The 16,238-nt window shown below is 40.1% G+C and overlaps 1 protein-coding gene across 3 annotated transcripts in view; it reads right to left on the bottom strand.

Annotated features, from left to right (window-relative positions):
- MID2 (midline 2) overlaps nucleotides 1–16,238 on the bottom strand; it is a 111,451-nt gene that overhangs the window by 80,923 nt on the left and 14,290 nt on the right. For all 3 annotated transcript variants that reach the window (XM_030807291.1, XM_003262172.3, XM_030807292.1), the window contains exons 2-3: nucleotides 14,459–15,174; nucleotides 851–946 (exon numbers count right to left, since the gene is read on the bottom strand). In XM_030807291.1, coding sequence (XP_030663151.1) covers nucleotides 851–946; nucleotides 14,459–15,118 — 756 coding nt within the window. In that variant the 5' untranslated portion in view covers nucleotides 15,119–15,174. The remainder of the gene's footprint in view (nucleotides 1–850; nucleotides 947–14,458; nucleotides 15,175–16,238) is intronic.

Below are 16,238 nucleotides of genomic sequence, written 5' to 3'. Positions count from 1 at the left end.
TCTAAATAGAATTAGAAACATTTTTATCCAACCACTGCCCATGAGGAATCCTATAATATTTTACCCAACCCTGTTTACACTTGAAGCCCTACCATCAACTCTTCAACAAAATCAACACAAAACCAAATGGTATGTTTCATGCTCTTGAGAAAGAGAAATAACATCTTTATTTTATTATGTCCATTTAAGAAGAGGTCAGCTCTTCTTCTAAGTTCTGCTCTAAGATTTGATGTAGATGACAACTGATTAAAACCTCACACTTTACAGCACTTTACAATTTACAACTTTAAGATAGACATGATTTGTTGATGACAAGAATAAGTGGAAAGGTAATGAGTGATGACCAGGTGGGGTGCATGGTATAGATAGGACCATGGGCAGGGGATGAAGAGGGAGAGAGGCTAGAAAGAGGAGAAACAGTCCTGATAATATTGTTACAGAAACAATATTGTGCTGAATTAACCTCACCTTACCCCAAGGACCCAGGATTCCCAACTTCCCTATGACACCCCAGTAATCTCTTTAAGGAGTGATAATGTCCAGTTTGATGATGGATGAAGCACACTTCATGTCTGATTTTCATACTGCCTGCTGTTTGGAAAGGAGAATAGGTTGCCCCTTGAACTATTATCCCCCCACCGTCCATCACCACCGTCTGTCTATTCTTTTTAAACCATAGGTTTCTGACACTTTTTTTGGAACAAGCATCCTAAAGGAATGAGACTTTCTAGAACTGCCATTCAGTCCTTCATTCCAAATAACTGGGCTACACTCTGACAAAACTGAAGTCCTCCCAAAGGGTCACCCATTTCAGGTCCTCTGAAAAATCACAAATGTTTCTGTTACATACCTCAACCTGCTGGCAGATCTGTATTAGTTTGGCCATTTGATTTTCTAGTTCGCTGTTGCGCTTAACCAGGTTGGTGAGGTTCATCTCCAGAGTTTGCTGTCATCGCAGAGAGTATGAATCCAGAGGGAAACAGAGAAGAGGGGAAAAAAGAACCATGAGCTTGAGAACCAATGTCATGTAAAAATCGGTTAGTCAGTAGACAAATGTTTCAAAGATTCATTTAGCATCTGCCATGAGCCAAGCACTAATCTAGGTACAAATTAATAATGCTGCACATTTGCTCATTTTTGGGGAAAATATGACATTCATGACTTTGTGGATGTAGGAATTTATTGACATTAAAGAAACCTTATGTTTTAGATAATATCTTTAACTTTTCAAAGTATTTCATAGGCAATATCTCATTTCGCCCTCATAGTAATCCCACAGCATATGAAGAACAGATATTATTATCTCTTTTCCAGATAAGTAGACTAAGCAAACTATTACACATGTTCCTCAACTTATGATGCATTTACGTCCCAGAGAGGGCATTTTCAACTTAAGAAATTTTCAACTTATGATGGACTTATCCAGATGTAACCCCAACATAAGTCAAGAAGCATACTGAATGCATATCACTTTCACACCACTGTCAAATTGAAAAATCGTAAGTTGAACTATGGTAAGTCAGGGACCGTCTGTAATTATTGAATGATTGCCAGACACTATGCCAGGCAATTTCATATATACTATTTAAAAACCATAACAATCCCACAAAGTAGAAGATGCTAGTATTTCACAAATGGGAGTACCAAGCTTCAAAGTGGAGTTAAAGTATTTTGCACAGTCATCTTACTAGCATGTGCAAAACTAGGACTGGAACCCATGTATCCAGCCCTCAGTCACAGTTTTGCTGCAGTATTCCATGATTTTTTTTGTTTTTGATTATAATATTTTATATTCATCAGTAGGGTCCTTCAGGAAAAAAAGAGTATTTTCAGTGTGGAATTCATCAAAATCTAGCATTGTATCTCACAACTTTCCTTCTTTGGCACCAAGGCTTCACCCACAAGAGAGGCAGGGCTTCAAAATGCAAAGCCTGACTGTATCAAGAGAGGACATCAGCCAGGCATGGTGGTTCACGCTTGTAATCCCAGCACTTTGGGAGGCTGAGGTGGGCAGATCGCTTGAGCCCAGGAGTTCCAGGCCAGCTTGGGCAGCATAACAAAACCACATCTCAACAAAAAATGCAAAATTTAGTTGGGCGTGGTGGCGTGCATCTATAGTTCCAGTGACTCAGGAGGCTGAAGTGGGAGGATCACTTGACCCCAGGAGGCAGAGGTTGCAGTGGGCCAGGATCACACCACTGCACTCTAGCCTGGGTGACAGAGCGAGACCCTATCTCAATAAATAAATATTTTAAAAAGAGAAGATATCCATTGCTTATCATCATTTACTGGTACATAGATTCTTTCAGGTACATATTAGGAGTACTTTGCAGATCTGTTGAATATAATGTTGTTACAACAGTAGCCGGAATTCTAGCATGTTTTCAGTTGAGCAAGCTACTGTTTCCCATTCCTTTTTTTTTTTTCTTTTTTTTTTGAGACGGAGTCTCGCTCTGTCGTCCAGGCTGGAGTGCAGTGGCGCGATCTCGGCTCACTGCAAGCTCCGCCTCCTGGGTTCACGCCATTCTCCTGCCTCAGCCTCCTGAGTAGCTGGGACTACAGGCGCCCGCCACCACGCCCGGCTAATTTTTTGTATTTTTAGTAGAGACGGGGTTTCACCGTGTTAGCCAGGATGGTCTCGATCTCCTGACCTCGTGATCCGCCTGCCTCTGCCTCCCAAAGTGCTGGGATTACAGGCTTGAGCCACCGCACCCGGCTGTTTCCCATTCCTTATGTGAAAAACAGAGTATCATTTCACTCTAGATTAATCATGGGCTTTTTTATTTCTCCCCACTCCCAAGTCTTTCAGCCCTGGTAGCTGTTTTTCCTCTAAGACTCACCCCAATATCTACTTCTCTCTCACCCACTATCCCAGTACCCCATAAAGTCTGTTCCAAATGTAATACCCCAACTTACTGGCCCTTATTCTGCTAGCATTCCTTCCCTCAGTCATTTTAAGTGCTACACTGCTATCTCCATTGTTCCTATGTTTTGTAGTTCAAAGTTCATGCTTTTGAAAAAGTGGATGGGGGGATGTGGGGGAGAGAGGGAACATGAAGGAAAAGAACGGATTTGTGTACTTGGCCCCTTTCCTGTCTGCTAAGTACCTGTAGCTCCTTAATATCTTTGGCACTGTTCCCATGAATAGATGGATATACTCGCATAGATACCTGTGTTTGCAGGCTGGGTAGTGTGATTTCACATTTTCTCAAACTGGATTATGAGGACCAGCTGAACCCTTGCTTCCCTTCCTGCCAGGTCTCTCTTGGCTTCCTTGGCTTTATTCCCATGGAAGTGATTTTTCACCATTTATTCTATTTTTCCTGTATTGGGGCACAATGTCTCCCCTGACCTCCTTTAATCCCACTACCATCTCAATCTGTGGTCTTCTTGGCAAAGAAAAGGGGAAGGAAGAAGAATACAGGAAGCAATCATTGATTTGGACATGATCTCTAAGCTAAATTGATGTCAGAGGAATAAAAGAAGTGGCAGTTCAGAAATTTAATAGAAAAACATATTGAGCACCTACTCTGTTCAAGGTACAGTGACTTCACAGATAAAGAGGAAGTAAAATTAAGATGGGCCTTGAAGGATAAACAGAATTTTAATAGACAGAGATGCATGGGGGCAGGATGTTCCAGGCACAAGGAATGTAATGAGCAAAAGTGCAAAGAAATAAGGCCATGAACAGTGGGTGGCTCATACCTGTAATCCCAGCACTTTGGGAGACCGAGGTGGGTGGATCACCTGAGGTCAGGAGTTCAAGACCAGCCTGGCCAACATGGTGAAACCTCGTCTCTACTAAAAATACAAAATTAGCCGGGCATGGCGGTAGACACATGTAATCTCAGCTACTCGGGAGGCTGAGGCAGGAGAATCACTTGAACCCCAGAGGCAGAAGTTGCAGTGAGCCGAGATTGCACTATTGCACTCCAGCCTGGGCAAAAAGAGAGAAACTCTGTCTCAAAAATAAATAAATAAATAAATAAATAAATAAATAAATAAAAAGTATAAAGAAATAAAATATATGGCATATTCAGGGAATAGTAGTTTCATTTGGCTAGAACAGAGGGTAGAGAGTAGTGGGGGACGCAGCTGGAAATGGAGACCAAAGTCCTGTTATAAAGGTCTTAAGTGCCTAGATAAGGAGTTTGTAGTTTGTTTGTTTGTTTTTGTTGTTGTTGTTGTTGTTTGCACTGAGGACCTACCAAAAGCTGTTGAGCAAGGTAATGGCATAATCAGGGCTGCATTTAGGAGATTAACCTAGCAGCAATATGTGGGGCAGACTGAAATAGGAAAGCCCAGGGCAGGGGGGTGGGGGAAGGACACTCGTTAGAAGAAGGCTGCAATATTCAAGGCCGTAGGGTAATGCAAGTCTGGGCCAAACTGAGGATAATTGAAAGAAATGTGTTTCAAGAAAGGATTTGTCACTGTCAAATATGCGGAGAATGCAAGAAATATGAGGACTGATAAAAGGCAGCTGGATTTGGTAATTAGAGGTCACAGATGACCTTTTGAAAAGGTGTTTCAGTAGGGTTTTAGAAGAATTTGTGAAATCCTGAGGTTAGAGTATGGTGTAGTGACAAAGTAGAGGCTGCAAGTCTAGACTCCTCTTCAAAAGTTTGGCCATAAGGTGAATATAATAACTCTGTAGTGTGATGAAAGGGTCTAGCTTGAGTTAGGCAGTGGGAATTGGTAGTGAACCCAGTTGATGATTTTCTCTAGCAGTGGCCCAAATTCCTATCAATGGAAATTCCATGTATCACAAATGAATATATTGATATATTAGGCAAATATAATGTAGATTGATGAACGCCAAGCAAATACAATATTAGAAATTTGTGTTTCCAACTGTAATGCATTTCCATTCAAACATGGGATTCCGTGAGGATAATGTTTTTAACAAGTACCTCAACCTGTTGCAACACTGGTCACAAAACTGATAGCTCATAAATAATTCACAGTACAGAGCAGGACATAGCAAAATCTCTGCTATGTGTTCCTCTTTTGTGGTCCAGAACCGAGACTCGCGGCTTCTATAAAGCCACTGAAAACAAAAATTAGGGCTGAACACACAATTTGAGGTCTGGTTAGACTATGCGCCTTGAGTTACCATCACAAAATTATGGCAAATGGTTAGTTTGCTTTGCCCCCCTAGCAATTTGCAGAATGCCAGCACATGTTAACAACACAGAGCTAGAACTGACAAGATGACTCTAATTTCAACCTTACTTCATTAATATGAAAATGCTTTGAAAAATAAATCTTTGGCTAATGAAAACACCATCTGTTGATGGCTTTTTGCCACTGTTTTCTTACAATATGAGACATAATTTGAGGAAAACACCGAACATTTACTTACTCATTTCCTATTCATTTACAAGGAATTAAAGCCTCCTCTCAAATTGGAATTTATTCTCAATAATGAACATATGCAAAGGGAAACAGAGAATTGAAACGACTATGCAGTCTAAGGAAGTCACTCTTTCCTTATCATGCCTAGCACTGACGAATCATTTAGAACAAAAAATTCTGGGCCACTCTGGGTTTGAATAATTTGATTGATTTGGCCAAGTAATTATCTTGTCTGTACTCTGGCGGAGCAAACAAAGAGGGTGTGTGTGTGTGTGTGTGTGTGCGCGTGTGTGTGTGTGTGTCTGTGTGTCTAAAATCTCTTTATATAAAAGTAAACATGTCTCTTGGTTGTTGTTCAGTTTTGAAATATTGGTGTGTTTTGCTCTGCTCCTGTGCAATGTAGTTAATGACTGGGCCAGGTTCCTTATGTTCAAGCCCAGTTAGTGCAACTTTCTCAGGACAGTTGAACCGTGACAGCAAGAGAGCCAAAGTGGCAGGGGAGATTGGAATGGAGATATCTGCTGGTAGGAAACAGGACACGAGGTTGGCAGCCAGGGGGCAGGATGAAACTCCCATTTCCTGCTGCAAGAGGTTACCTCTGGGTCTTTGTGTGCTTCCCTTTTATGGGTGTTACAGACGCCATTTTAGTTTATGAAACTGTGAGACCTTCTTCACCTCCATATGACTACATCATGCTAGCTCACACGAAATTGTACATGTGTCTAAACAGCACAAAGTAAGGGAAAGAGTTGGCTGATTTGCATAACAGATTTTAAAAGGCCTCAGTTAGCTAAATTGGCAGTCTACACTGATTCCATTTTTACTCGAGTTTTACTTCATTTGTGTTGTATAGATTAGGCCTCTGTGCTCTCTTATTCCCTTCCCAAAGAGGAAAATGTTTTGCCATCTGAGAAAGCTGGGCACAGGCTATTCTTCTTCCAGACAGCATCCCATTAACAGAAATGGCTTCTTCAACCCTCTCAAATAATTGCTGTTTTTTTTTTCACTTCTCTAGACACAGATTATTTCAGGTAACTTTCTCATTGGCTCCCTCAAGAAAACTAGCCATACATCAAGACACCACCTCTTTATTAAAGCGAGGTAGATTACCCCATTATGGCACAAACTGGACCATGATCTCCATTTGTCATACTCCATGAAGGCATATGTATTCACACATATATGAGCACTCCTACACACATCAACCTGACACAATAAGTTCTGAAGCCTAAAAGGGGGTGTAATCTGTATTAGTTATATTGAAACATATCATTTCCATTGAAACATGGCACTGTCATAGAGTGTCTGTATTCTCTCTTGCTGTCTAAAAGGTACAAGGGGAATATTATCTAAACCTAGACAAGATCCTGACTGCTTTTATGTGGGAATTGAACCTTGGGGTGAGCACAGGAAGGGGAGAAGTGAAATAGGGAAGAAAGGCCAATTCACCCCAAACCTGAGTCTTCCTGATTGACAGAAGGCAACTTCATCTTTAAAAATAATCTGAGCCAGTGGCCCCATTACTATTCTTTGACATGCTCTTTTTTGACATCCTGTCTATGCACCAACATTTTCAGCTCTTCCAAGAGCCAGAAGCCAGAATCTTCACACGCTTTTAGGGTCACAGTCTGCTTTCTTTTTTTAACTGCTTGTCTTAAAATACTTACTTTGCTTTTGCTTCAGTCTGTCACTTTATGTATCAATTACATATGGCCTCTCAACAACAGAACATGCCATCTGGTTCACAAACTGAAGCCCACACCCTTATGCCAGAATTTATTATTTCCCCAAACATTTATTTGCTGTTGTATAGACACAGGCTACGTCTCAGAATGAGATGAAGGTGATATACTGGATGTATATCACATAGGTCTACTCTACTTGAGGTTTGTTACAAAATAACCTGACCCTCAAGCCAGGTGAAAGACTTGCCATTTTTTCAAAAGGCTCTGCGATCATCCAGCTGAGACCCATACCTCCCCCACTCTCCTTATCAGAAATGCTACCCAAACCTTCCCATATTCTTTTCTTTCCCCCATCTTCAGGTGCATAGCATGATTACATCTCTAGCTCAAATGGATACATTATTATTTGGGCATTCTAAAAGTAAACCTGTACTAAAAACTTAAATCTAGTGTTTATTTTGATAGCCCTCAGACTAGTGAACCAAAGCCAACTCTACTTTCCTGGAGGACTCAGGGTTGTATTCCACTTGCGCTATTCCTCTTCACTTCCTGCCTTTCATACACATCCCCTTCTTTCTCTTTCAACTTCTATTCCTTCATGCCTAATTTCTAGACCACGAGTGTTCTGCAAGGCTCAATCCTTGGCCTTTGCTCAGCTCACTACTGCATGGCTCTACCACCACGCTGAGGACTCTCAAGTCTATTTCTCCAGACCCAATCTTTCAGCCACTGGGAAAGTCTAAATTTTAACCCCTTCTAGGACACTTGCCCTTTCAGTTCTGAGAGACCCCCATGCTCTCTGTCCTCCAGATGTTTCAACAAACTCTTTTCTCCTGGCTAGAGCACTCCCCTTCCCTGCGTCAACTCCTGTCCCCTAACAGGGCATTCAAAAACCCACCCAAATTCTATCTTGCTATCCCTCCTATGCTCCGTAACAGTCCCTGTTCTTCCGCTGTCATTGCACTTATCACACCATCTCGTAACTGTGTCCTTAATTATCTGCCTCCCTACACTAACCTGAGAGCTCCATCAGGGTTGAGGCTGTGCTTTCTTAATCACTGTAACCCTAATACCTATCCTGGTGCCTGCCACCTAATAGATGTTCAAGAAATGTTTGTTGAACGAATGATTGTTCAATGACCCACAATCACATCAGACTCAAATCTAAAGTCAAAGCATCCCCAAAAAACTGCCACCTCTTCCTAATTTCATTTTTGTCCTCCTCAATACCACGATCCTTCAAGACATCTCCACCTCAGAAGTCCTTTTTAATTCATTCTCTTCACGGTGTATAATCATCATAGTCATTCACCAAATTTCGTCAATTCTTTCCGCATGGACTCTCTCCAGTTTGGCCCTTCTTCTCCAATAAATTCACTCATGATTCTCTGTTTTTGAGCTCAATGATATCCTTTCCATGACCCCTCCACTGTGCTTCACAGCATCCTGTGCAAATCTCTGCCATGGCACTTACCATACTGAATTGGAATTTCCCACTTGTCTATCTCCCCTTCTAAGCTCAAAGTCCCTTTAGGACTGGGACTGTGCCTTATTTCCTGTGTCCCAGCTCCTAACACAGTGATCAAAGTGTTTAGTAAACAAAGTGAATGTTCATTAACTGTTTGTTAAATGAATGAATGAATCCTTAGCCTAAATCCCTGATACTACGGTTTAGGTTATTGTCAGTTCTAGCTTCATGTGAGACAAAGAATAAGGCATTACCTCATTATATCAACCTTTCATGAACATGAAGGCCATTATCACATTTTTCCCTTTAAACCTCACTTCTTTGGGTTCAGTAATTCTTGTTTCCTTAATCTTTCCTCACCTATATTGTATTTCTGTAATATGTTTCTTTGCCCAACAATAACAGACGGGATTTCTATCCACCCAAGAACAATCTCTGTGTCATCATTTTGTAAATTGTTTTCAAACAAATGATTGTTAGCTCCTTTCAAATATTGCTGAAGAGAAAACTTGAGCCAAAAGAAATAACAGAAAAACAGAAAGATAAGGGTAGAGATAATAGGAGTATCTACTTGCTAAACTTGCTCTCAAACCAAAGAAACAATGGAAAACATCTTCCAAAACAGGGTCCTGATAATAATAAATGAGTTCAGAGACAGAGAAATCAATATAAGTCTTGCAGAGAAAAGAATAGGGGTTCAAATGAGTCTTAGTGCACAGTTTGGGTAGAGATGAAATAAAATGTATTTTATCCTCATACACACATGAAACATGTACAGATTTATACATATTGTATGTGATGGGGAGCAAGTCTGGAACAGTTAAGAGACCACAGAGAAGGCAGATCTACAAGCAAGAATGATTTTATGAGCATGAGTTGAAGGCTGGTTTAGCTGAGAAACCTGTCAGATACTGTCCCCAACCCCACACACACATGTTCACCACCATCACCACCAGACCTTAGAGAGCACAAATCTGGTCTCAAATGTTTTGTTCTTATTATATTTAGCTACTGTGATTTAGTACCTGACTGAGAGTGAGAAACAACATTTTTCTTTTCCCTCACCTATGGTAACCCACCCTGGCCTCCACTGAAGATTTTTCTTATCATGCATATGTTTGATCTGGCTCATTTATTAGACTGATCCTTAGCCGCAGGATGGGTTCTGCTGAGGCTCTAACACTCCCTAGGGTGACAACAGTAAGCTTACCTTACACTCATGGCCCCCTTCTACCCAAATTATCAGAAGATTTACACTCTCACATCTTCACATACAATGATACACATTTTATAGATATACTTTCATACACATACACAGAGTCATTCTCAGCCACATATTTATGCAGGAATATACACACTCATATACAGTGATGCATACATGTGTACTCAAATATACTCTCAACCTAGTCTCTCAAATATATTTCACTTTCTTTCCCTTATATTTATACTTATACTGGTTGAGAAATGCCTATGAGAATATGACTATATGCCCATTAGTACATTAGTTGAGAGGGTATCTGTCTTGGCAGACAGTAGTGGGTGTCAAGTGGGTGAGTAGATAAATGACTGGGAGAAGGTGGTGACTGAGTGAGAATGGGTGGGTGGATGACAGAGTGACTGAGTAGGAAGAAGGACAAGTAATCAACTGTGATAAGATTCTAGAATAGTATATTTTCCAACCTTTTAACTCTCATTGTGGCGTTCCTTTGAACATCCTCCAAGTCTCATATCTCCCTTCTCTTTGTCTGGCAATCATTAGCTTTCTCTGTCCCAGTCTCGCTTCAAGAGAGAGAGAGACAGAGAGAGAAAGAGAGAGAGAGTGTGTGTGTGTGTGTGTGTGTTACTTTCCCATGATAAAAGGCTTACTCCAGTGCTGGGTAATATTTTATAACAAGATCCCTGATATGTAAATGTAACTGCATTTAAGAATTATTTGTAGTAATGAATTTGTGGAAATGTAATAAGAAAAAGAAAATGTGCTTGTTTATTCCTTTCAGGAAATTCCTCTATTCCCCCTGGTTTTCATCAGCTATATTTTTGGCAGGCTGTGGGCATGGAAACGTGAAGACATCACTCTCAAAGAGAATTATAATAATCACATCTGATTTATACAGATGTCACCATAGGGTTAGGCAGCTGGAAAATCCAGTGATCAAAATGAATAGGCACTTAAAATTAAGGACATGCCATACTTTTGCTAGCACTCTGGTTTTGAACATTGTCAGTAGTTCACAGGAGATCTTTTTTCAGACTTTCAGGGTATATATAATGGCAAGACAGATTTATATCTTCTAAGATGAGATCCAAAGCAAGCTATAGGCACCAGTATATTTCCTGCAAATCCATTACAAAAACTGAATTCATTTGGATTTCTTGAGCAAATACTATGTGTACTAGAAACTAAGGAGAATACTAAAGAAATAAAAGACATTTCTGACCTGAAGGAGATTATGACGTAGTTGTGATGTTTTGGAGTGGTCTTATGGGGTTTGAATTATGCATTAAAGAATACGTAGGATTTGTAAACAGGCCAAGAGAAGAACACTAGTGACAGTTAAGAATCAGAAAAGAGAATGGTATATTTTGCAGACAGTTAGGAGGCTCGCCGGGGTAGATGAAGGTAGCATGTTTTAGAGGAGTAGAGGGGAAAATACATGGGCAGCACAAGAAAAAAGTTGTATGGGACTTACAATATTGAGTTGAAGTCTATTAGCAATAGACAGTCACCGAAATTTGACCTCTTCTATGAAGCCAAAATTTATTAAAACGATAACAATATTTTATAAGGATGGAAACTCATGTGATAATGAAAATTCTAAAATCTGAAGCCGTTTTATAGAAATGCCCCATAGATCATGAACTAAGATATATATTAGGACTAGTGAGTGAAAAGTGAGAGGTGATGGAGAAAATAATTACTCTGATAGAACTTACTGCTCTAATAACTGTCATGAATAAAAATCTTCTTTAAAATTGAATAATTAATTGAACTACTGGTAGCCTGCTGAAAGACATGTGTCCTGCATATCAACCCTATTGGTAGACTGGACAACAAAATAAGATCATGAAACTAAACTAAGTACCCCAAGTCCTCTAATCCACTTTGAGTACATGTTAAAAAGACAGGCTAGTTTCTGGTTATTCTGACTTTTCATCTATAACATAATGGTTTGTTTATTCTTTATTGAACAAATAAATATTAGAAGCCACTAATCCTAATCAGGGAGGTTCATATATAAAAAGTAGTTACAAATGTCAACAGTGAAGTTCCAGAACCAAAAAGTAAAAATAAACACTGTATCAGATACTGGCTAGAAAGCCAACCTCCTAGAAACAGGGGAAGAATGATAGTATGGGGAAGAATGATAATATAGTATATATCTCCTACAGGACTCCTGTGCTTCTCTCAGGGCCAGGGTCAGGGGGATATAAGCAGGCAGACTCTCCCATAGCTCTTGCCAGCCAACTTTCTCCCTTTCTCCTTGGGGAAGAATCAAGCAGACTAAGGGGGTAATCCTAAATGATTTTGCAATTTAAAATTAACCCAAAGAAGTGAGTATATGTGACACTAAAAGTCAGACTTCCTCTCTGCTTAACATGGAGAATTAATATTCTTTTATACTTGGCACCAAACTAAAGTGACCCCTCCACCCCCGCAACACACACACACAAGCAGTACCTCTCTCACCCTCCCCAAAGTCCAAGATGTTTCAGACAACATAATGAACCACACGTTGGGAATGATTCATATTTTTCCACTCTCCATCCAAAAATGAGCAAAAATAGTTTCCACTTAATTTATAATCAGAATTTTCTGCACATTTCCTAAAATATTAAAGGGGAACTATTCAAAATCTGGCTTTCTCCAAAAATTACTGATTAGTCACAGACTAAAATATATTTTGGTAAAATATGTCCATGTTCCATCCATCCCTGGAGATGAGGGCTATAGCTTCATGATGCCAAATATCTAATCAATCATCATGTCTTTGGATGTTTTCAAATAGCTAGTTTTCTGTAATACAAGCTTACACTAGCCAGTCTTTTTGTTATCTCGACAGTGCATATGGACACAGATTTTTCTGTTTGGATTATTTCTCAAGGCCAATGACTTATTATAGTTCCAACACCTGCAAATATTTGGCAGAGATTGTTCTGTCCTCTTCACATCCCCCACTCTTCCTATAACCCCGCTCCTATCTTTTGCCATTATACAGCTGTAAGTTTATACAATCTGTCCCTCCCTTGATGTCATTAATCATTTATCTATGACCATGAAATGCACAGTTGCGGGAGCATAAAGTTAAGTTTCAAATCACATTTCATGGGGAAAACTTAGATCCAAAACAAAGTGGCAGCCTGCTACAGTACAAAGGATAGTTAACTCAATCTAGAGGCTGAGTTCCAGTTCTAGCTTTCCCATTACTAATCATTTCTTTGATTTTGACCAAGTCACTTAATCTATCAAGGTTTGTTTATACAACTTTAAAGTACAGCGCTTCGACTAGACCAAGTCAAAGGCCTAACATCTTATGAGTCTAAGAACTGAAGTCAACAAGATTATTCCCCTCTGCAGCCTTGATATGAATGAGAGTATCAACTTGAGTGAAATAAAAAAATTGAATTTTGTACACATTTATACATATCAGGTATAAATAATAACCAGAAGAGGCACAAACCATAGTCATTGTGACTACTCTCAATATTATTTCCAACAAATTACAGGACAAATATATCCTATTCTGAGTACTGCTACTCTCATCAACATTATACTTTTTACAGAAGTGACAATGAATCATCCACAGCATGGCAGGAGGAAAATCTCCATTCCCTTCTTGCCCTCCTTTTATCCTATCTGGGTCTTTCTTCTAGCTTGGCTTATGTACTCAGGTTCTATTTGGAGTGGTAATTTTACTATCCCTTTAAACATTTTATTTTTCTAGAATATCTGCTAAGTAGCTCCCTTCTTAAGAGAAATTATACAACATAGCAGACAAGCAATGGGAATAAAACAATTCGCTGGATCATCAGTGTAAGGTAGGAGGACTTTTTAAAATGGGCACTTAGACTTGTACATAAATATTATATGACACAACAACTTTAGAAAACTCTGTCCACTGAATACACATAAATGACTAGGAACTTGTAAGGCAGGAACTATAAACAAGTGCTTCAGTTTGTAGCCCATAATAGTGAGCACTGTCACTGTCACAAAATTTGATAGTGGATTAAATATTTATTGCCTTCAGTTTAAATTGTTAGTTCAGATATTTAATTATCCCTCCCAATTTCGTGGTATACTGAAGTTTCTTCAGCTCTTTGTTTTGTTTTGTTTTGTTTTTAAAGGCAGGCTTAGAATTAGCCTTGTGTTAAAGGCTTAATGGCAATTTGTAATGGCCAATGCCAAACTTTTGTTTCTTTAGTGTATTGAGTACACAAACACAAACATACACTAATGTCCTCCACAAAAATCTCTCACCTACTTAGATACACTCAGCCACCTCCACCCACACCTACACAGAGACACACCCTGCCTTCCCATTGCCATATACCTACTTATGCAAATTGACACATATGTTAATTGTAGTACACGTACACAAGTGCTCACATACTTAAAAGAAGAGGTGGAAAGATCATAGCAAAGATATATAATAAGCAATATGTCACTGACAGAAGAGAGAGGGTGCTGTTTCCCTGGATGAACTACTGGTGTTGCAGGTCATGAGCTGACTCCCCAAAAGTTAGCCAGAAGTGTGTGAATGCAAGCATGTTTATGCAACAGATGAGATAGGCTCCTGGAAGAGCTTGCAGGAGAGCAGGTTATTCCTCATGAGAACAACTTAAAGTTAACTCACTTGTCATATAGGAAAAGTCACTCATTTTATTAGAGAACTTGCTAACTGCATTTATGCAACAAAGTTATGTAGGGGATGTCCCCTAGATCCCTTACCTTGAGTTTCTCAAATCGATCATTCAGGGATGCGACCTGATGGTCTCGGTGACGACCCACCAGTTTGCATAAGGCACAGATCAATTGGTCATCAGATACACAGTACATGTTCACTTTCTCATTCTCATGGTCCAGGCAGGTGATCCCTCGAAGATGTGTGTCTGGCACTGGTTCCACCAGGCGGTGGCTGGTGAAAGGTTTCTTGTTGGGGTGTGTGGCCCGCAGGCAACGGTCACAGTAGGAGACCTCACAGGTGATGCATGTTTTTACTGCATCCCTTGGCGGGTCCTGCTCACAGAATTGGCAAGCAATTCGCTCACTAGACATGGCAGTGCTGGGCCTGTAAGTCCTTTCCCGGCGGCTCTCACTAGGGGAATTGGGCCCACTGACTGAAGCCTTCTGGAAGCGATCAATAATGTTCTGCAGAGTCACATTCCTCTTGAGGCCATCCAGGCCCCGGTGGTTCAGCGAGATAACATACCTGCAGGTAGGACACTGGAAAGCAGTAATGGGTTCAATGGATTCACCAGAGCTGCAGCTTGAGACCAAAATGCGATGGGCACAGCTGAAGCAGAGGCTGTGAGCACAAGGGAGCAGAAGGGGGTCTTCAAACAACTCTAGGCAGATTGGACAGGTCAATTCAGACTCCAGTGTTTCCATCTTTAGTGAAAATAATCCTCCTGAGGCATTAAGAACCACGGAGGCTGGGCTTTCATCTGCAAGGAATACAAAGCAAGAGTCACTAAGCATTTCCAAAGGAAAATGGATATAACATAATTATACACTAACCAATGGGTGCGTTTACGTGCTGGATTCCCCAGGGATGCTTAAGCAATAGAAAAGCAATTTGGGAACTAATCAGGAAGACTTTCTCCCCCTTCAAACCTTGGTTTAGACAAATGCCTATGTTTATTTTCATGCACAAATAGATAAAACCAAACGGCCACCTCTGAATCCTGACTGACTGATTAACATTACCATTCCAGCTCACAATATTTGCATGGATCATTCTCTCACATATTCTCCACTGACATCTCTTTTCCTAGACTAAGATGAGGCTGAGACCCTGCAAAATTCCCAATCTCTATTCTCCAATATTGTTCTCTATTTCACTTCAAAGTAAACTGTAGGGCTGCTTCTATGTGACATGCAGTGTGAGGAAAACAATGCCATATTTTAAAGTAACTCTCTACTTCCTGAAATGATTCCATTCTGAAAGCCTGCATAAAAAAGAGAGTGCTTTAGAAAAATGTAGCTCTTGGTGGAGGATAATAAGTTTTTCCTCAGAGTGTGAACTTGAATTACTCATTATCACACACGGAAATTTCCGTTCCATTCTATTCCTAGTAAACTGAGTTACTTGAGACAAAAGATGATAGTTTTCACTTTCATCTTCTTCCCTCACCTTCAGAAACCCCTTCATTTCATCAAGCTGAATGGGGAATGATTTCAAACTTTTCAACTTACTCAGCAATAGTTGCTGATCAATAATAAAGTCATATTGCCCTGTGGCTTCAGTTTGGTTTTATTACTAAACACCTGCTGAACTAGCACAAGCCTGCTATGAAGCTCACCTCCCATGTGTCTTTTCATGCTTTCTAAAACATAACAGGATGCAAATCAATATCTAGACAGAAATTAGCAAAGTGCCAGAAATTTTAAGATCTGGTAACCTTCAATTTAGTGAGCATCAGTGAGTAAAAGAGGTCACCCGGCCGGGCACAGTGGCTCACACCTGTAATCCCAACACTTTGGGAGGCTAAGGTGGGTGGATCACGAG

This window comes from Nomascus leucogenys, chromosome X (genome assembly GCF_006542625.1).
Source record: "Nomascus leucogenys isolate Asia chromosome X, Asia_NLE_v1, whole genome shotgun sequence".
NCBI lineage: Eukaryota > Metazoa > Chordata > Mammalia > Primates > Hylobatidae > Nomascus > Nomascus leucogenys.
Note: the sequence above shows the minus strand (reverse complement) of the source record. Positions and strands in the feature narration are given on the sequence as shown.